Raw genomic sequence first — 20,323 nt, 5'->3', positions numbered from 1 at the left:
CTGCGGGCGGAACCACAGAGAGGAGGAAATGAGGAAGCCCTAGTCTAGTCTTTATGGTTCCTTTGGCTAGAGCGACCCGAGGAAGCCGCTAGTCTTGACGCTTCCGATCCCCAAGCTCTGTTCTCAAGTCTCTGTGACACTTACCTTCCTGAACCGCTTCGGCCAGTTTTCGCGCCCTCCTAAACGAAGCCCCGAGAGCCGGGTGGGAGAAGAGAGCTAGAAATGGCCCGCCCACCCCCAGTGACAGGGAGCCGGAAGTGACGTAGCACGTTGACGCAGCAGCGGCGGCGGTGGCGGCGGAGGGGCCGTGCGGTGGGTCCGTACTATCCTTTCCCAGTCTCGGTTCGACGACTCCATTTTCCTCGGTGGGGGCTTAGCGCTCCGGAGTAGCGGCGGGCTTCAGGCAGGTAAAGTTCGAACTGGAAAGCGTGTTTCTCGAATGGGTCAGGTGAGGAACCAGGCTCCTAGGGCCTGGTCCCGTAAAGGAAGAGGTACTGGGGAGCCGTATGCGGGAAGAAGGGGGCCCCCCCCGGCCTTCCCTGATCTATAAGGGAAAAGGAGAAGGAAACCGGAGTAGTTGCCTAGAGTCTCAGAGCTTTTCCCAGCCCTATGCTACCCGGAACCCGTGAATTGGGCGCCCTGTTGTAGCAACAGGCTTCTTGGGATTCCGTCCTTCTCTCGAAAGCTTGTGAAAATTGGGCCACGCCAAAAGATTTGGGAATGGAAGGGACTTGGGGCTTCTGAGTCAGGATCAGGTGATCGAATTTTTTGTTCTGGGGATGTTAAACCTACGGATGTTTCAGCAGCTAGGCCATCAGGCTAGAGGGCGATGCCAAATACCATCTTTTTCCGTATTGTTGAAAATAAAATTAGAACTTTTTATAGATGGTTGTATCCATCAACCGCCCACCCCAAACCTCAGAATGGGCTATTGAGTCAAAACTTCATTTTCTTCCAGTTTCTGCCTTTCTTACCAGGCAGTCCCTTGAACCAGCTGGAGCAGTTCGTTTCTCTTGGTTGTTTCAAGAAGTGATGCTTATTTTTCTTTAATAAGAGGCCTAAGCTTTCTGAAAATACATCCTTGGAAATTCACTGTAATATCAGAAGTAGCAAAGGAGTATTGAGTTACACTGCTGCTATTAATGAACATGGTGAATGTAAACAGTTTTGAATTTGATTAATTTCTTCTAGAAAAAAGCTTACTTGCACTGTTTATTTGGAAGGTACCGGTTCTAAAGTATTCACTGTATTGATTACAAAAGTATGATTGCTCCCTCATCACCTGAATTTAGAGCCTTTTTCCATCACTTGTGTCCCCTCGGCCAATGCAAATATCTTCTTTAGATGGCTTCTATGGCTACTAGATTAGATTGGCATAGTTACTCCCTAAGAGGTTTAAACCTTATTAAGAGATTAATCACGTCTATAAGTGGTGCAATCTAGAGAGGCTGTCACGTTTCACAGTTCTCTCTCAATAGACCTTCCCCAGAAGGGAAGCCCACATAGTATACTGGAAACAAATGGTATTTGGAGGCAAGTAAATTTGCCCTTGCTCCTATGTTCTTGGTCTCAATAAATGTCACTGTGATAAGGATCCTGTGTAAAATCCTTGGATTCTTCCTCTCCATTATTCCCTTATGAAATCAGTCACCCAATTCTACCTCTCCATAAAAATCTTTTACCATCACATACAAATTATGTTCTGGTAACCCCCCTCATCCCCCTCCAACTATCATCCTCCTTTTTTGATTTCCCTTCACAGCCAGATTTCTGTGTCAACTTTCTCGAATTTTATTCATTTTTCAGGCTCTACTAGTCTGGTTTCTCTTCTGACCACTTGGTTGAAGTTTCTCTGGTCAAGGTTACTAATGGTTTCTTTATTGCCAGATCTCATGGATACTTTGTTCTTACCTTCCTCAATCCCTGGAATATGCAACACAGTTTACTCCTGTCTTGAAACTCTCTTGTCTTGGGGCTCCTGGGTGGCTCAGTCAGTAAGCATCTGCCTTCGGTTCAGGGCATGATCCCAGGGTCCTGGGATAGAGCCCCACATCAGGCTCCCTGCTCAGTGGGGTGTCTTGCTTCTTCCTCTCCCTCCCACTCGCTCTCTCTCAAATACATAAATCTTTAAAAAAAAAAAAAAGACGACGATGATGAAGAAGAAACTCTCTTCTCTTGGTTTCATTAACACTTAACTCCTGGATTGTCTCCATTTTTCTGGTTGCTCATTCTCAGTCTCCTTAGCTAGCCACTTTTGCTCCCTACCTAGTGTCTAAATGTTGAATTTCCTTCAGAGTCTAATCTTGGGCTCTCTGCATACTTCCTTTAGATGATCCGGTCTCCGTGGCTTTAATTACTATCTGAAAGGTGGCAACTGTCAAGTTCAAATCTCTAGCCCTACCTTCTCTATGTTCAAGAATTGTACGCAGAGGGGGCTCAGTCGTTAAGCATTTGCCTTCAGCTCAGGTCATGATCCCAGGGTCCTGGGATCAAGCCCCATGTCGGGCTCCCTGCTCAGCAGGGAGTCGGCTTCTCCCTCTCCCTCTGCTTGTGTTCCCTCTCTCACTGTGTCTCTGTCAAATAAATAAATCTTTAAAAAAAAGAATTGTATACAGAATGCCTATTTAATAGCTCCATTTGGATGTTTCTTAGACATCCCAAACCTAACATAAAAAAAGAACGTTTTAGTTTTCCCATCGCTCCAGACCTGATCTTCCCTCTCTAAGACGTACTCTCATCCACATGGTTACCAAAGCCAGACCTCTGGGGATCATCTTGGATTCTTTTCCCTTACTGCCCTCCTTCCCAAGTTTGGTAAGTCCTGTCACTTCTTCCAAAATATGTTTCAAATCTGTTTTCTGTTCTCTGTCTCCGCTTTTACCACCCTATTCGAAACCACCATCATCTTTTGCCTGGGCTACAACAGGGATATCCTCAGTTTTCCCTGTTTCCACCCAAGTCTCCCTGCTTAAAGCACTCCAGTGGTTTTCTATGGCTTTCAGAGCCCCACTTGAGCAGGCTCCTCCTCTTTCTCCCATTCTGCTGCCTTCACCATTTTCTGGTCATATTGCCCTTGGGACATTCCTACCATATGCCAAGTTCTTGCCCACCTTTTCTACCAGGAACCTCTTCCTACCCATTGTTTTTGTTTGTTTGTTTTAAAGATTTTATTTATTTATTCATGAGAGACAGAGAGAGAGAGAAGCAGGCCCCCAAGGAACAGGGAGCCCGATGCAGGACTCGATCCCAGGACCCTGGGATCATGACCTGAGCCGAAGGCAGACGCTTAACCATCTGAGCCACCCAGGCACCCCTACCCATTGTTGACATCTCATCCTAAACTTACCCTCTCAGAGGTGAGGGTATTTATTTCCTTCCTAGTATTTATAGCAAGGTTTATTTTGTTTGTGGTTTGTCTCCTACACCAGAATATAGATATCCTAGGAACAGGACTTTGTTTTTCCTACGTGCCTGACAGGTAGTAGGCACTTGTTAAATAAATCTTCGTTGAATTAGCAAGTAAGCTAAGTTCGGTTTAAAACTCTGCAGGGGCTTTCCAGCACCTTTAGAGTCCAAAATCTTTAACTTACCCTGTCAAGATCCTTATGATTTCACTCCAACTCATTATGAACCCTGCTCCCTCTCTCTAGTCAAGCTGGCCCTCACTGGCCCTGCCACTGGCCCTGGGCCTTGTGCTGGAAGTACTTTCCTCCAACACTACCACTCCTTGCATGACCACCAAAGAGGGTAGCTCCTCCCTTTAGCTAATTCCTCCACAGTCTTACAGTCTTTATTCAGTCACTTCCTCAAAACCAGATTGGAGTCCACTCTTACAGGCTCCCATGGTACCTTGGTCACCAATTCTTTCAATTACTCCTGTACTTCTAGATCATGGGTCAACAAATTAAAGCTCCTTGGCCAAATCAGGCAACTCCCATTCATTTACATATCATCAGTGTCAGATTTTGTGCTACAGTGGCAGATCTGGCTCTCTGTGGTTTGATAACCCCTGTGCTAGGGCAGGAATATGTTCCCCAGTGTATGTGGCACAAGACTGGTAACTTACTCCCAGCCTCTGTTGCAGGGATTCTGATTCTGGTTACATATTTCAGTTGTTTCTGCTCCTCTTTTGTCCTTATTCTGCAAGGAAATGTGGAAAGAACAGAGAAACTTGTATTCTTAAATTACTTATGTTAGTCATCATTAACAATAATGCTTTCTACACTCTGGTATTTGAAGATCCTAAGTGCCTGAGTAGCTCAGTTGGTTAAGCGTCTGCCTTCTGCCCAAGTCATGATCCCACGTCATGGTCCCAGGGTCCTGGGATCCAGCCCCGCATTGAGCTCCCAGCTCAGCGGGGCATCAGTTTCTCCCTCTTCCCCAGCCTCTCCCCACCCCCCTCTGCTTGTGCTCTCTCTCGCTCACTCTCTCTCTCTCTCAAATAAATAAAATCCTTAAAAAAAAAAAAAAGAAAAGATCATAAGATTGTTATTTCCTGGGGCGCCTGGGTGGCTCAGTCGTTAAGCGTCTGCCTTCAGCTCAGGTCGTGATCCCAGGGTCGTGGGATTGGGCCCTGCATCGGGCTCCCTGCTCAGCAGAAGGCCTGCTTCTCCCTCTCCTACTCCCCCTGCTTGTGTTCCCTCTCTGTCTGTCAGATAAATAAAACTTAAAAAAAAAAAAGTTATTTCCTATAAATGTGGTGTGCACATTAAAATGACGATAGGTAGTGTTAACATTTTCTGTTTTGTGTATGTGTGTTTTTTGTTTTAAGATTTTATTTTTGGGTGCCTGGGTGGCTCAGTTGGTTAAGCGACTGCCTTCGGCTCAGGTCATGATCCTGGAGTCCCAGGATCGAGTCCCACATCGGGCTCCCTGCTCAGCAGGGAGTCTGCTTCTCCCTCTGACCCTCTTCCCTCTCATGCTCTCTATCTCTCATTCTCTCTCTCTCAAATAAATAAATAAATAAAATCTTTAAAAAAAAAAAAAAGATTTTATTTTTAAGTAATCTCTACACCGAACGTGGGGCTTGAACTTACAACCCTGAGATCAATGCATCCTCTACTGACTGAGCCAGCTAGGCACCCCTCACTTTTTCTTTATTTTAACATCTTGATTTGGTTGGATTAGGATTTTTCTTAAAGATTTCTGAATTTAAAAGAACTTGTCTTAAGTGGATTCTGAATACTTCATTTATTAAACTTTCAGGTTTTTGAATTCCAAATTGGGTAGTCACTTGTGAACACTTTTGGAATAGTCCCAGGCTTTTGCTCATAAAATAGAGAGTGTCTTAGAGTTGAAACTCCACACCAGACTTGTGGGACTGTTCCCCATACCACTAGGCCCTTTCAGACCTAAGCCTCTGCTCATGTTGCTTTTTCCAGATTATCTTCTTAAGTCCTCTTAACTCAGGCATCACCTTTTCTGAGGCATTTTCTGACATCTCTCTCTCCTCATAATTGCTCCTGTAGTCCTGGTGTATGACTGTGATACAACATTCATTGTGCTTTGTCATAACTTTATTTACAAGTTTTTTGAGATTGTGAATTCTACCAAGGTAAAAAAGCTTATCTTACTAATTTTTATATACCCAAGTCCCAGCACAGAGCTTAATCCTATATATATATGTATATATAGAAGTAAATGTTAATTGAAGCTGGCAGTGAAGGGAATTAACATCTTTTTTTGCTCTGGTCTCCTTTTAATTGCCTCCTACATCATCTTGTTCAAAAGGAGGGACTGCGAAGGGCCTCCTTGTGGCAATGTGATCCCAGCTCCATTCCTCTTCCAGAGAATGTCATGGTAACAGCCAGCCTCTCCCTTTGAGCCACATCTTGGACTGCAGCTGTGCTTCTGCCTGGAGAAGCCTCCCTTCGCTACCCCATGCCCCTTCTAGACCTGTTTCACTAGCACATTTAACTTAACGGTCTGAATGTGGGGAAAATTCAAAAGCATAAGTACTAAATAAAAAAACCTGAACTCTGCCGGGCTTAGCTCAGATATCATACATTAGTAATAATCATACGCTAGTAAAAGTATTTTTGGGGCGCCTGGGTGGCTCAGTTGGTTAAGCGACTGCCTTCGGCCCAGGTCATGATCCTGGAGTCCCGGGATCGAGTCCCGCATCGGGCTCCCTGCTCGGCAGGGAGTCTGCTTCTCCCTCTGACCCTCTTCCCGCTCGTGCTCTCTATCTCTCATTCTCTCTCTCTCAAATAAATAAATAAAATCTTAAAAGAAAAGAAGAGTATTTTTGTTGGGGAATAGTTACTGCTTGCCAACCTCAGCCTGCAGTGCTGCTGCGGCACCCTCTGCACATTTAGCTCCTGCGAGTTGCAGCAAGTCAGGCTTGCTTCTGGCACACCTCTTTTAACTGAAAGTCTTGGCAGTGAGCTAGACTGGAAGCATTCCCCCCGCTAGAGCACAGCATGTACTCTATTGCTAACCTAGGGAATGGGAGAAAAGCTGCATGTAGCACAGAGCACCAGCTGCCTCCCGGGACAGAAAAAAAGCTGTTGTTTTCATCAGGTAGGCTGTCTGTTTCTCTCTGTTAAGTAGACTGGAGGGCATCTGGTCTGCAGGAGCTGGCATTTAATGTGAAGATGTTGAGGCCTTATAAGACTGAATTTGTGGGTCTGATAGCCTAATTAAAGCAAGCCATGTGTGGGGGCTGCTGTACCCAAATCTATTTTTAATGGCTTAGTTCAGGGCCGGGGGGGTGGGGGGGTGGGCATGATGTCAGGATTCAAATTAGAGCACCAGATTTAATTAGTAGTTTTAGATATTCACTTTCTACAGTACTCAAAGTATATTACCTTAAGGACACAAGTCTTGGGGAAAAAAAGAGCATCAATCTAACCGTAAGACTTGTATCACCACCCTGTGGGGTGTGTCACAACTATATAGTATAGCAGCTCTCAAACATTTTTAATCTTAAGACCCTCTTTATACTCAAATATAATTGAAGATTGCAAAAATGTTTTGTTTATGTGAGTTGTATCTATTGATGTTTATGAGATTTTTATATTTTGATGTTTACCAGATAAGAAATTTAAATTGGGTATATTAATTCATTTTGAAATAATAATAAAGCACCACCAAAAAAATTATTTTGCAGTATACGGGTATGTTAAATTAACACATTATACACCTTAAACTTACAGTGTTTTATGTCTATTATATGTCAGTAAAGCTGGGGAAAAATAATAAGCTCACTACATTTTAACATAAATATTTTTATAAAAAACAATTGTAGTTTTCAAAACAAAAGTAGTGAGAAGCATGACACTGTTTTACTTTTTTTCCCCAAATCTTTTTAAAGATTTTATTTGTTTGAGAAAGAAAGCATGTGCGCAGGAGTGCGGGGGGGGGGGGGCGGGCAGAGGGAGAGCAGACTCCACCTAATGCAGGGCTGATCCCACACCCTGAGATCACGACCTGAGCTGAAACCAAGAGTCGACGCTTGACTGACTGAGCCACCCAGGCGCCCCCCAAATCTTTTTAATGTCTCCCTTAATAGAACAGCTGGATTTTCATATCTGCTTCTGCATTCAGTGTTGTGATACTGCACATCATACTACCTCTGGAAAACTCCACTGTACACTCATGAGAGATGGGAGGAGGTGGTCCCCTGACTCCACTTGGAGACCTACTGATATATTAGAAACAATTGTACAACTGTGACTTCGGAGTCAGACACACTTTAACTCAGACCTCAGCTCTTGCAGTTGGTGTTTGTATCAACTTGAACAAGTGACTTTACGAGTCTGTCATCTCCTTTGTTGAATGGAGAAAGTGCACTGTAACTCCTAGGACGGTGTAGGGGTTAATAGGTATTCCTTCCTTAAGTGTGGAACTTGGTAGAAGTGTGATTACTGTTGCTCTGGGCACTTTTTTTTTTTTTTTTTTAATTGTTGAAAGGCCTGTATTAGTTTTGCTTGGGTTTTATGTGAGTGTTGTGGGTTGGTTTGTTTCTAATTCTCTTCCTATGCCTGCTCTCTACATAGAATACGTAAAATTGTTCTGTGGTCCTTATTTGTTTTCATATCTCTCTCCCTCTACCAGAAGTCAGCTCTTTGATAACAAACAATCCTGTTTATCCTCAAATCCCTAGGTCCGAGCAGAATGTATGTACACGGCAGGCATTCAGTAAAGCTTGAATGGCATCTGAAACCTCAGCCTGAAATTGAACATAAGACCATATCATTGCCTCTCCCTTTCCACCAGAACTCAGTACCTTCAGTTTTGTTTCCTTAAGTTCAGTCAATCTTAAATTAATTGGTTGTGGTGTAAGTTGACATCAGTAAGGGTAATTTTCAGAAAAATTAGAGCCATAGCACTTAAGGCTCCTACTAGAGCTCAGACCATTTCAGGTGACTGTTAGCTAGCCTCCTCTTTTCTCCCATCCCACTGCCATCTTTCCCTGGGAAGGTGGCAACAATATGAAAAAGCATGTAATTTATTTAACAGATATTTAGCTGTTCCTGTTTTGTGCAGAGCACCTAGAAGGATATAAGTTACTTGGTACAGAATCACAAAGTGCCTTCTGATGCTCTCGTGTTGTCACTTATATTTTCATGGTTTTTATTAGCCCTTCAATTGGATATGGTCTCTAACATCCAGAAGCTTATGGTCTTAGGTGTGGAAAATGGGCACATACACGGTGGACCATAATTCAGGACAAGGTGAGGACTGATGCTGAGTTTATCAGCAGCCAGCTTCAGGATTCCAGAATCTAGGATCTTGATGTTACAATGTGTGTGATGTGTGCTGTTTTTTCAAGTCCTGTGAGGTGTGGGATGCCTGGGTAGGATAGTCATTTAAGCGTCTGACTCTTGGTTTCGGCTTGGGCCCTGATCTCATGGTGGTGAGATCCAGCCCTGCACTGGGCTCCATGTTCAGTGCAGAGTCTGCTTGGGAGTCTCTCTCCCTCCCCCTCCCTTTATTATGTTTAAATAAATAAATAAAGTTCTACAAGGCCCAGGAAACTCCCATGTTATGATTCTGCCATTTCCAGGCTCTGGATGAGTCCGAAAGCGGGGAAGTAGAAGACACATTTGGGACTGGTTGGTACAAAATTACAGAATGCTAAGGAAAATTAGGCCCACGATTCAAATTCAGACTCCGTTAACATTTATTGAAACTGTAAACTAGGTTCTTTCCTTTGTGTCATGTCATAGTCTTAACTACTCTACAAGGTAGGTAGTGCTATTCCTGTTTTTCAGATGAAGAAGTTGATATCCAGACAAATTCAATAATTTGCTTAGCTTATATATTGGCTAGATTATGGGACCAGGTTTTGATCTCTACTCTTAAGCCCAGCAATCTTTGCACTTAACTGTGTTGCCTTTATTTTGTAGGCCATGGAAGTCACTTTCAAAATGTTTTTTTGCTGGGGAGGTAAATGGTAAAAATAGAGTTATGGTTCTAATGTTTCTAAAGAGACCCCTTCTCCACCCAAATGCTCCCAACCAGTAGTCACACAAGTGGCTCAGGCTTATGAAGTGTCATTTAATCTGTTGGAAAGAATTTTCCTTTTGACTCTGTCAGCAGCCAGGCGTTAAGTTCACACTTGTTTCCCAAATCTCTTATGAGCGAGTCATATAATCTCACTGCTACCATATCCCTACCTCTGTAATCACTCCTACACTAATTTCTTTCCTCATTCACCCCTTCCTGCCCCCAAATGATAAATGAGATAAAATCCTTTGTTCTACAGTTCACCCTTGAACAACGCAGGGGTTAGGGGCACTGGCCTCCCCCGCAGTCAGAGATCTGCATATAACTTTTGACTCCCTGAAAACTTTACTAATAGCCTACTGTTTGCTGGGATAACATAACATGATAAACTAAATAGTCAATTAACACATTTTGCACGTTATATGTACTATATACCATATTCTTAAAATAAGCTAGAGAAAAGAAAGTGTCAAGAAAATCACATGGAAGAGAAAATACATTTACGGTACTCTGTGTATTTATCGAATAAAACCTGTGAGTGGACTCATGCAGCTCAAACTCCTGCTGTTCAAGAGTCAACTCTATATAAAGAAGTCCAATGTAATCAATCATCTTTTTAAAGGCACATGTGAGAGGAGTAACCATGGGAGGAGTGGAAAATGGATGTGATGGAGCCATCTGATTCTTACTGTCTCCTCCCTAGCTGGGAACGATTGAGGAGGCAGAGCAGTGGCATGTGGCTAAAAGCTGTTTGTGGAAAGGTTTGAGGGCACTCTGTAAAGTCATGTGTCAAATTTTTTTTTTTTTTTATCCCCATCTTCCTTCCTTCCCTAGTCATCTTTAGGCAGGCCGTGAGAAGCTGCAGCCATGTCTGATTTTGTGGAAAGCGAGGCCGAGGAGTCCGAGGAAGAGTACAATGATGAAGGCGAAGTGGTGCCCCGAGTCACCAAGAAATTTGTGGAAGAGGAGGATGACGGTGAGGAGGCCCCAGCCTCGAGCTTCTCCCCACTATTGCTAAGCTTTGGATAGTTGGATTCTTGCTGATGAGAGGCTCAGGCTGAGCACAGAAGTTATCACACATGAGGTACCAGCTTGAGAATTTTCAGTAATTTGTAGAAAATACTTACTGAGCATCTGTCTGCTGTGTGCCAGGCACTGTGCCTAGAACTAGAAGTATAAAATAAAGACCCTGCTGTTGTGTAGTTGACACTAGTGGGAGGGGACAGACAGTAAACCAACAAATAAGTACATAGGTAATGTTTTCCTCTTGTAGAGACCTAGGAGTGTTGGGGTTTATGTGCCCAGTCTCCTATTTCTCTGGCCAAAGTCAACCACTAGGATCCTCAGCAGAGTAGAACCATGAAATGGCTTTAAAGACAGAAAGGTAAACGTAAGTTTTATCAAAAGAATTAATGGATAAAAGAAGTAATATAGCCTCTGAATTTATAAACTAAGAGGAAAACAAAGATGATTGGTGGCTCTAAAGCCCCTAGTGTGATTTTGAAGAGCCCAAGTAATTAGGAAAATCATCTTGCCTAAAGACCGATGGTGAACATAGAAAGGAGATCGTCCTTTTCCAGGTGGTGCTCCTCTGAGTCAGTGGCCATGTCTTATATCTTTAGATGAGGCTGAAAAGTTAACATGGCCCTCACACCCTTAGCTTCAGAGCAAAGAGAGAATCACAGTAAAGCAGGTGGCCCTGCCCACCCCCCCACAGCCCGTTACCCAAACTCCACGCCTCAAACGTGCATGTTTTGCAGATGAGGAGGAGGAGGAGGAGAACCTAGATGATCAGGATGAGCAAGGCAATCTGAAAGGCTTTATCAATGATGATGACGATGAAGATGAAGGGGAGGAGGATGAGGGTAGTGACTCTGGCGATTCAGAAGATGATGTTGGCCACAAGAAGAGAAAACGCAGTGAGTAGTCTCTCCTCAGTCAAGCGAAGCTGGGGTGGAAGTTGCAGCGGAGCAGGGGACTCCCCGTCACCGTGCGTAACACTTTGTTTTCTCCAGCGTCTTTTGATGACCGCCTGGAGGATGATGATTTTGACCTCATTGAGGAGAATTTGGGTGTCAAAGTCAAAAGAGGAGTAAGTGTCATTCTTTTTCTCTGTCCCTGGGGATGAAGGAAAAAGGCCTTGAAATTCAGTGATTTCTGTGGGATGAGGCACCTCCAGAACAGTTTGGGAAGCATCCGAGAAGAGAAAGTTGCTCTGCGTCCTTGTGCCGTGGAGACGAGATTCGCATCCCAGATCTGGGTACCTGTTAGAGAAAGGACTGTCAGAGCTTCGAGGGTGGGCCTTGGTGCTGAAAGAGCATCACGTAACGTGTTCTTTGCCATCCCCTTGGTCAGCAGAACTTTGGTGGGGAAATGGGAGTGAGACTAGCAAGCAAGCACCCTTCTGCCAGCCCCCTCAGACCCTGATGAGGCGGGTTTTCCCACCCCTAGCAAAAATACCGACGTGTCAAAAAAATGTCAGATGATGAGGATGACGACGAGGAGGAATATGGCAAAGAGGAACATGAAAAAGAGGCAATTGCAGAGGAGATCTTCCAGGATGGGGAAGGGGAAGAAGGGCAGGAAGCCGTGGAGGCCCCCATGGCTCCTCCAGAGGAGGAGGAGGAAGATGATGAAGAATCAGGTATGTGGCATCAGGCTGGGAAGCCTGGGTTTGGGTGGGTGTTGGGATTGCCTAGCCCCTACGGGCAGGGTGGGAAACCATTCTTCAGCCACAGGCCCCCAGCATTTGACAGAAAGAAGTTCATTTTCAGGAGCCTCCCTACTCTTCTCACTGGCCAGTCACATAGGAACTAAAGCCATTCAGTCCTGGCTCATGCCCTGCCTCTGAGTACTAATCCCTTCCTTCCCTGCCCAGACATTGATGACTTCATTGTGGATGATGATGGACAGCCTCTGAAAAAACCTAAATGGCGGAAAAAGCTTCCCGGATACACAGATGCGTGAGTGGGGTCTGGTACGGGGCGGTGATAAAGGCATCTGAGTAGACATAGGAAGGAGGATGTCAGAGGTTTCTGCCAAAAATGGGACGTTTCGGCTCTCAACGTTTTTGCTTCCCCGCCTCAGATAACCTTTACTAGGCAGGAATATCATACTGCTCCTAGAAGCCCTGAGAGCTCTCTGCATTATAGGGCCACTGTGGGCTCAGGGTGGAGTCACGTGTGTAGGCCTCCATCCAGCCTCCCTCTGCACCTGCAGCTCCGTGTTTATTCGTTTATATATTGGCCTCCTAAGTATAATTTTGTTGCAGGAAAATCTTTTGCTGTAAGGGAATACTGTAATGTCTTAGCAAAAGATGGATCTGCTGAGCAGAATATGGACCTATCTGCCCTGTTGCTTTTTGATCCCTGACACTGGCACATACCAACCATGGGCTTTTTTTCTTCCAGAAATATCCCCCAGCTAAGTCTTTATTCCACAGTAAATATGCTTTTTTAATTTACCTTTCTCTTAATGTTCCTTGTTTCCTTTGGGGCAAGTCAAGGATCTATGCATGGGCCGCATCTCTCTCCTCTCACCAGAACCTGGGCCAACTGCCTCTTGCTGTCACCCACAGGGCCCTGCAGGAAGCCCAGGAGATTTTTGGTGTGGACTTTGACTATGATGAGTTTGAGAAATACAATGAGTATGATGAAGAACTGGAGGAAGAGTATGAGTATGAGGATGATGAGGCTGAGGGTGAGATCCGAGTACGCCCCAAGAAGACCACCAAGAAACGTGTGAGCCGCAGGAGCATCTTCGAGATGTATGAGCCCAGTGAGCTGGAAAGCAGCCACCTCACAGATCAGGACAATGAAATCCGAGCCACCGACCTGCCTGAGAGGTTCCAGGTAAGAAAGCACCAGCTTCTGTCCTTCTGCCCATCTGTAATCACTGCCCTGAGCCTCCTTGCTCCAAGCGCCGTAGCAGAGGAACAGTCTGGGAACAATCTGATACTGAATGGTATATAGGAAGTTGGCTTTGAACCCCATGTGACCAGGGGGTGCAGGGAGTCTGGCTCTTAGAGAAGGCTCTTGTGCTGCTTATGGTTCTTGAAATGGCACTCTTTCTTTCTTTCTTTTTTTTTTAAAGATTTATTTATTTATTTTGAGAGAGTGAGAATGAGAGAGAGAGAGTACATGAGAGCGGGGAGGGTTAGAGGGAGAAGCAGGCCCCTCACCGAGCAGGGAGCCCGATGCGGGACTCGATCCCGCGACTCCAGGATCATGACCTGAGCCAAAGGCAATTGCTTAACCAGCTGAGCCACCCAGGCGCCCCAAAATGGCACTCTTTCTTTAGCAGATACATAAGGTGTCTACTTTGTGCCAGGACAACACTCTTCCAGGGAGCCGGAAATGTGTGTCTGGAGCACACGTTTCTCTCCTGAAGTGGTGTGTATTTCCCACAGGGGATACAGGATAAAGTCAGTCTCATTGTTGTCTTATCCCCCACAGCTCCGCTCCATCCCAGTTAAGGGGGCTGAAGATGATGAACTAGAAGAAGAAGCTGACTGGATCTACAGGAATGCCTTTGCCACACCAACCATTTCTCTGCAGGTATCCAAAAAAAGATCCTTCTGTTTGACACGAACTGGAAGCCACTTCATCAAGATGAAGACCTCCTCCTCCCATGCCCCAGACGTCTATGTGCCTAGTACAGGACAGTATGAGTGTGTGTATGTGTATGAGAGATTTTTTTGGATTTCATCTGACAAGGTTATCCTTTGACATGAAACAGTTTCACTCATGGTAAGACAAAACAAGTAACAGCGTTGTTGCTGTTTCTTTTTTCTTCTGGCTCTAGGAAAGCTGTGATTATCTAGACCGAGGGCAGCCAACCAGCAGCTTCAGTCGAAAAGGGCCCAGCACGATTCAGAAGATTAAAGAAGCCTTGGGCTTCATGCGAAATCAACACTTTGAGGTAGCACCTCAAGCTCTCTAATGGCCCATTGGTTAGAAATTCAGGTGGGGGGCGCACCTGGGTGGCTCAGTTGAGTGTCCAGCTCTTGATTACAGCTCAGGTCCTGATCATGGGATCAAGCCCCACGTCAGGCTCTGCACTGGGCTTGGAACCTGCTTTAGATTGTCTCCATGTCCCTCTGCCCACCCTCACCCCCTGCTTGTGCATGCGCGCGCTCTCTCTCTCTCTCTCTTTCTCTCTCTGTCAAAAAGAAATTCACCTGGGGGTGAGGGAAAGGGGAGCTACCTGTCAGGTGGGGAGCCCCCTTCTGTCCTCAGATGTGGTCCGTTGGCTCAAGAGTGTGAGAACCAAAGGAGACTCTAGTGATCAGGAGAACGATACTACCTGTCTGCAGCACCGTTTTCCACTATGGGGGAGAGCACGTGCCCTTAAGGAGCCTGTGAGGGAGGTCAGGCTTCCGACTGTTGAATGTTCTGGTGCTATTTACCCCTCTGGCAAAGGAACTCCTTACAGATCTTTCCATTCTGGTTGACTGCAGTCTTCCTGCCATTCTAGGTGCCTTTTATTGCTTTCTACCGTAAGGAGTATGTGGAGCCTGAGTTGCACATCAATGACCTGTGGAGGGTGTGGCAGTGGGATGAAAAGGTAAGATGGGCCCATGCCCCGCTGAGAGGCTGAGCTGTGGACTGGGCACCACTGCTGCCAGAGCCCAAGCGTCCTATACATACCATGGCAGCCCAGACCTCCCCAGCCTGTTAGGCTCTCCCCCAGGGTCTCCTGGTAAGGAACGGAGCAGCCTCAGATCTCTAAGGCCAAACACCAGCCCTTACTCCTGCCTTGTCTCCTCCTAGTGGACCCAACTGAGGATCCGCAAAGAGAACCTAACACGGCTATTTGAGAAGATGCAGGCTTATCAGTACGAGCAGATATCTGCTGACCCTGACAAACCCCTTGCTGATGGCATCCGGGCTCTGGATACCACCGACATGGAGAGGTGACGTGTGCAGGGTTTATTCCATTACAAGGAGCCCTCAGACCAAAGGCGGGCCCCCAGGGAGCAGCATAACCTACAAAATCCTCAGGACAGGGCCCATCCCTTAGAAATCCAATTTGTCCCCACATCAAAAGTGATCTTTCTGGCAGGCAAATTCATCGTAGTTATCTATATTGATATAAAATGTTAAAAGGATAAGACAGTCATGTTTGGGGCGCCTGGGTGGCTCAGTCGTTGAGCGTCTGCCTTCGGCTCGGGTTATGATCCCAGGGCCCTGGGATCGAGCCCCACATCGGGCTCCCTGCTCGGCGGGAAGCCTGCTTCTCCTCCCACTCCCCCTGCTTGTGTTCCCTCTCTCGCTGTCTCTCTCTGTCAAATAAATAAAACATTAAAAAAAAAAAAAAAAGTCATGTTTGCCAATCTGAGAATCCCTGCATGTAAAGTTACATGGGAAACCAAATTATATCCAGAAAGTGGCTTGATGAGCCTCCAATCAGTGTGGAGTGTGGGAGGGGAGCAGATGACTTCAGTGGCCAGTGTCATGAAGCTGGGGGTAGGGGCGGGGGCAGACTTCTCAAGGACTCTGAACTTTGCTGGAAATATGATGCTTCAGCTTCATCTCCATTTCTAACAACCAGCGACCACCATTTGACATATTCCTTCTCTAAGATACCTTGGTTGCAAGGAAGTCATGGTCTGGTTGTGTTGTGTAGCTTTAATAATTGAAGAGTACAGGCACCCATCCCAGTTGGGATCTTGCCTCATGGGAATTGGACCTCTTGTAGCAGAACTGGGTTTAAACTATTACTCAGTGATAAAATTGAGGTCTTCTGTCCCTTTCCTCCAGGCTTAAGGATGTGCAGTCAATGGATGAGCTGAAAGATGTCTACAACCATTTCTTGCTTTATTATGGTCGTGATATTCCCAAGATGCAAAATGCTGCCAAGGCCAGCCGCAAGAAGCTGAAGCGTGTACGGGAGGAGGGAGATGAGGAAGGCGAGTGCTGGAAAAACCCAGGAGGCTTGATGGCCACACCGTCCCCTAGGATGACCTGGGCTGAGTGCCCTTTAGGGCTTCTCTCTACATGTGTCAGATCCTTGGGAATGACTGGAAACTGGAGCACTAACTCATGATTTCTTCCCAGGTGAGGGTGAAGAGGCAGAAGATGAGGAGCAGAGGGGCCCAGAGCTCAAACAGGCCTCCCGCCGAGATATGTACACCATCTGCCAGAGCGCTGGGCTAGGTAAAAACCAGTTGCTTTGTATTCTGGGTTTTGTAGCCGTGAGCAAGGGGAGTTCCCTGGTAGTTGCTGCTGGGCAAGAAGAGGACTTGACATCTGAGCGAATCACCAGTCCAGTTCTGAACGCCGGCCCCCCGCACCCACAGCCACCCCACAGTAATGGCCAGGCCTTTCCCTAACTTCCTAAAGGAATGGAAAGCTCACATGATCAGAAGGGTGGAGTCCATCCTGTCTTTGAGATGTTCTTTTATTAAACTATAACTTCCACCTTAGTTCTGAGCCCAGGAGTCACAGAAAATTCTTGTTTCTTCGGCCTCATAACAGCCTGTCAGGTGCTTAAAGGCAGTTTTACTATTCCTTGTGAATTTCCTGGTCCTGTTTCTTCATGACCTTTTTAAAGTCTAGTGCCCAGAATTGCTGTGCTGGATTCAGAGAGCAAAGAAATTTGTCAGCCCAGCTGTTGTCTTACCTTTCACCCTCCTGTTTGCTTCAGATGGTCTGGCCAAAAAGTTTGGGCTTACTCCGGAGCAATTTGGGGAAAACCTCCGGGACAGCTATCAGCGGCACGAGACAGAGCAGTTCCCTGCGGAGCCTTTGGAGCTGGCCAAGGATTACGTTTGCAGGTAGGCATGCAGCAAGTGGCTGGCAGGAGGAAGGGGCTGAGGGCCAGACACTGTCATCCTACAGCTGCCCCATTTTCCCTACAGCCAGTTCCCTACGCCAGAAGCTGTGCTGGAAGGTGCCCGCTACATGGTAGCCCTGCAGATTGCCCGAGAGCCCCTTGTCCGACAGGTGCTGAGGCAGACCTTCCAGGAGAGAGCCAAGCTCAATATAACCCCCACCAAGAAAGGTAGAAAGGTGAGCTGGGTGAAGGGTTTTGGTCCAACACATAGCCCGGCTCTGGGTTGACTGAACTGAGTTTCTTGCTTTCGTGCGCAGCTGAGCCGTCTGCCTGTGAGCAGACAAGCAGTCTTTTCTCCCAAGGTCAAGCCAGCTTATCAGTAGGCTGATGATTCCTCTTGATGTCTGCAGGATGTGGATGAGGCCCACTATGCTTATTCCTTCAAATACTTAAAGAACAAGCCTGTCAAGGAACTGAGAGATGACCAGTTCCTCAAGATATGCTTGGCTGAAGATGAAGGGCTGCTCACCATTGACATCAGTATAGACATGAAGGGGGTAGAAGGGTAAGCGAAGCTCTGGGGTGGGGGCTCTTTGAGGGAGGGGTCCTTCAAGAATGTGAACCTCGGTTTCAGAGTTGAGTGAGCCGTTGTCCCTGGCTCACTCAGGGTTTGTGGACATCTGAGTATCCCCTTTCCTCCATCCCCGACACTGCCGTGTTGTCTCTCCTCAGCTATGGCAATGACCAGACATATTTCGAAGAGATCAAACAGTTTTACTATCGAGATGAGTTCAGCCACCAGGTGCAGGAGTGGAACCGGCAGCGCACCATGGCCATCGAACGAGCTTTGCAGCAGTTCCTCTATGTGCAGATGGCCAAAGAACTCAAGAACAAGCTGCTGGCCGAAGCCAAAGAATATGTCATAAAGGTGAAGACAGAAACTCGTGGTCTTTGGTCCTGTGATTTCCCCAAACTAGAGCTGAGAGTGCAGGAACCCCTTAAGAGTAGTCTTCTAGCTAATGGAGAAACACTGAGGGCAGGGAGAGGGTAATCACGGGGAGTGCAGACAAGGCCATGGATCACTCCAAGACCTCCCCATTTGAACAGCCTCTTGGCTTGCCACCCCTAATTTAAACATTCTTTGTTTATATTACTGTTCTCTGCATACTCTTCTGTTTCCAAAAGCAAGGTATGCCTTCCTACCGTAAGCCTGCCAAGGGCTAGGAGCAAGTGCGCATGTCAGTACAACCTTGGCACATGCGCACCCGCATCTGTTTCCAGCATGGCACACTTGGTGAGCCTCTCGGCCCTAGTGTCTGGTGTGTCTCCTCCTCAGGCCTGTAGTCGCAAACTCTACAACTGGTTGAGGGTCGCACCCTACCGGCCAGATCAACAGGTAGAGGAAGATGATGACTTTATGGATGAGAACCAAGGGAAGGGCATCCGCGTCCTAGGCATCGCTTTCTCCTCTGCCAGGTACCTGTTCATTCGTGCCTGCTCAGCCTCACTCCTTCCCTGACTTCCTAATCTCATTCTTCTCTTAGTTATATTCTCTTATTTCTGACTGTTGCACTGTTTTTTTCCGGTCTGGTTGGCAGAGATCACCCTGTGTTCTGCGCCCTGGTCAACGGCGAAGGAGAAGTGACAGACTTCCTTCGGCTGCCCCATTTTACCAAACGGCGAACTGCATGGAGAGAGGAAGAACGGGAAAAGAAGGCAAGTGGCTGGGACGGGGTAACCAAGTGTACACCTTAAGTGCATTTTACAATTCCATAGGGATACGTGTTTATTGTCTACGCAACGTCCCATGTAAGACCCTCATTATCTCTACCTGGTTGCTGAACCTTGGAGTCCTGGGAGAAGCCTCACTTCCAGAAGCAGTAGATGGCGCTCAAGTTCTGGTGCAGAATTTACTTCTGGCTGGAGGCCAAGTCCTAGCCTTGTGTGCTTCTGGGAGCTGCCATTACGGCCTCAGTTCTTAACAGCATCTGGGTCATCCTGTTCCAGCAGCTGAAAGCCAGTGAGGCATTAAGCCAACCTTTTCCCAGCTTTAGCCTTTCAGTGTTTTTTTCCAAGGAAGGAGGAATTTGAATTCATCTCACATATATGTTTCTGATTTTTTTTTTAACCTAACGGTATCTTTCCATTTTGCCAAGAGAGGTGCATCCTAAAGTAATTTTTAACAGCCATCTTTTTTTTTGAGATTTTATTTATTTGAGAGAGCAAGAGAAATAGAGAAAGCATAAGCAGGGGGGAGAAGGAGAAGCAGGCTCCCCACTGAGCAGGGAGCCCGACGTCAGGCTCAATCCCAGGACCCTGGGATCATGACCTGAGTGGAAGGCAGACGCTTAACCGACTGAGCCACCCAGGCACCCCATTAACAACCATATTTTAAAAAGAAAACACTGAAATGAGATTAGAATAGTCCTGACAACCAAATAGTGGTTTATGTTGGCAAAACCCAAGTATGTTTGGATCAGTCAGAGGAGCATGGGACTCTTGATCTCAAGGTCATTGAGATCAAGCCCCATGTTGAGTGTAGAGATTACTGAAAAGGAAGGAAAAGAAGAAAAGGAAGACCCAAGTGTGTTTGACCACAACCAAGTGTGAGCCAGAAGTGTAGCAACTTTAGAAAATGTTAATGGATATATGACATTCAAACCAGAGATCTTAGTCTCCTTGTTTTATGTTCCAGTTAGACAGTGTGTGTGCATCGTGTCTAACTTGGAGCTTACCATTCTCTGGTCTTAAAAGGTCTTGGCGCTACTTAGGGAGACAAAACTGTTAGAAATCTCCCTATCTTCAGAGCCATTTAGTTCCAGTTTTATTTCAATCCAGGCGCAAGACATTGAAACCTTAAAGAAATTTCTTCTGAACAAAAAGCCTCATGTGGTGACAGTCGCAGGAGAAAACAGGTAGGGGCACCAGGGGATCAGACTAAATTAACTCATCCCTTCTTATTGAATCTGGCATATGCCTCTAACAAAGTGGCCATATGCCTCTGTAGACCCTTGGTAAATTTCCCATCCCCGGCGGGTAGATATTTGTCTTCAAAGCCCTTTCCCTACCACCCTCCCCCCATCCCAGCCTTGAG

General features: G+C 46.3%; 1 protein-coding gene across 2 annotated transcripts in view; it reads left to right on the top strand.

The window, feature by feature from the left end:
* Nucleotides 1-217: 217 nt before the first annotated feature.
* SUPT6H (SPT6 homolog, histone chaperone and transcription elongation factor) overlaps nt 218-20,323 on the top strand; it is a 33,364-nt gene continuing 13,258 nt past the window's right edge. Inside the window, exons 1-20 of one of the 2 annotated variants that reach the window (XM_027625480.1) lie at nt 218-403; nt 10,288-10,429; nt 11,214-11,372; nt 11,469-11,545; nt 11,905-12,097; nt 12,332-12,416; nt 13,031-13,304; nt 13,908-14,009; nt 14,257-14,373; nt 14,929-15,018; nt 15,225-15,367; nt 16,215-16,363; nt 16,512-16,610; nt 17,101-17,230; nt 17,315-17,465; nt 17,640-17,794; nt 17,962-18,157; nt 18,566-18,705; nt 18,828-18,945; nt 20,068-20,144. In XM_027625480.1, the coding sequence (XP_027481281.1) occupies nt 10,321-10,429; nt 11,214-11,372; nt 11,469-11,545; nt 11,905-12,097; nt 12,332-12,416; nt 13,031-13,304; nt 13,908-14,009; nt 14,257-14,373; nt 14,929-15,018; nt 15,225-15,367; nt 16,215-16,363; nt 16,512-16,610; nt 17,101-17,230; nt 17,315-17,465; nt 17,640-17,794; nt 17,962-18,157; nt 18,566-18,705; nt 18,828-18,945; nt 20,068-20,144 (2,564 nt within the window). In that variant the 5' untranslated portion in view covers nt 218-403; nt 10,288-10,320. Of the gene's footprint in view, nt 408-10,287; nt 10,430-11,213; nt 11,373-11,468; nt 11,546-11,904; nt 12,098-12,331; nt 12,417-13,030; nt 13,305-13,907; nt 14,010-14,256; nt 14,374-14,928; nt 15,019-15,224; nt 15,368-16,214; nt 16,364-16,511; nt 16,611-17,100; nt 17,231-17,314; nt 17,466-17,639; nt 17,795-17,961; nt 18,158-18,565; nt 18,706-18,827; nt 18,946-20,067; nt 20,145-20,323 lie in introns of both variants that reach the window. The other variant, XM_027625479.2, reaches the window with a different exon arrangement.

This window comes from Zalophus californianus, chromosome 16 (genome assembly GCF_009762305.2).
Source record: "Zalophus californianus isolate mZalCal1 chromosome 16, mZalCal1.pri.v2, whole genome shotgun sequence".
In the NCBI taxonomy this organism is placed as follows: Eukaryota; Metazoa; Chordata; class Mammalia; order Carnivora; family Otariidae; genus Zalophus; species Zalophus californianus.
This window is presented reverse-complemented; position numbering and strand designations above follow the sequence as displayed.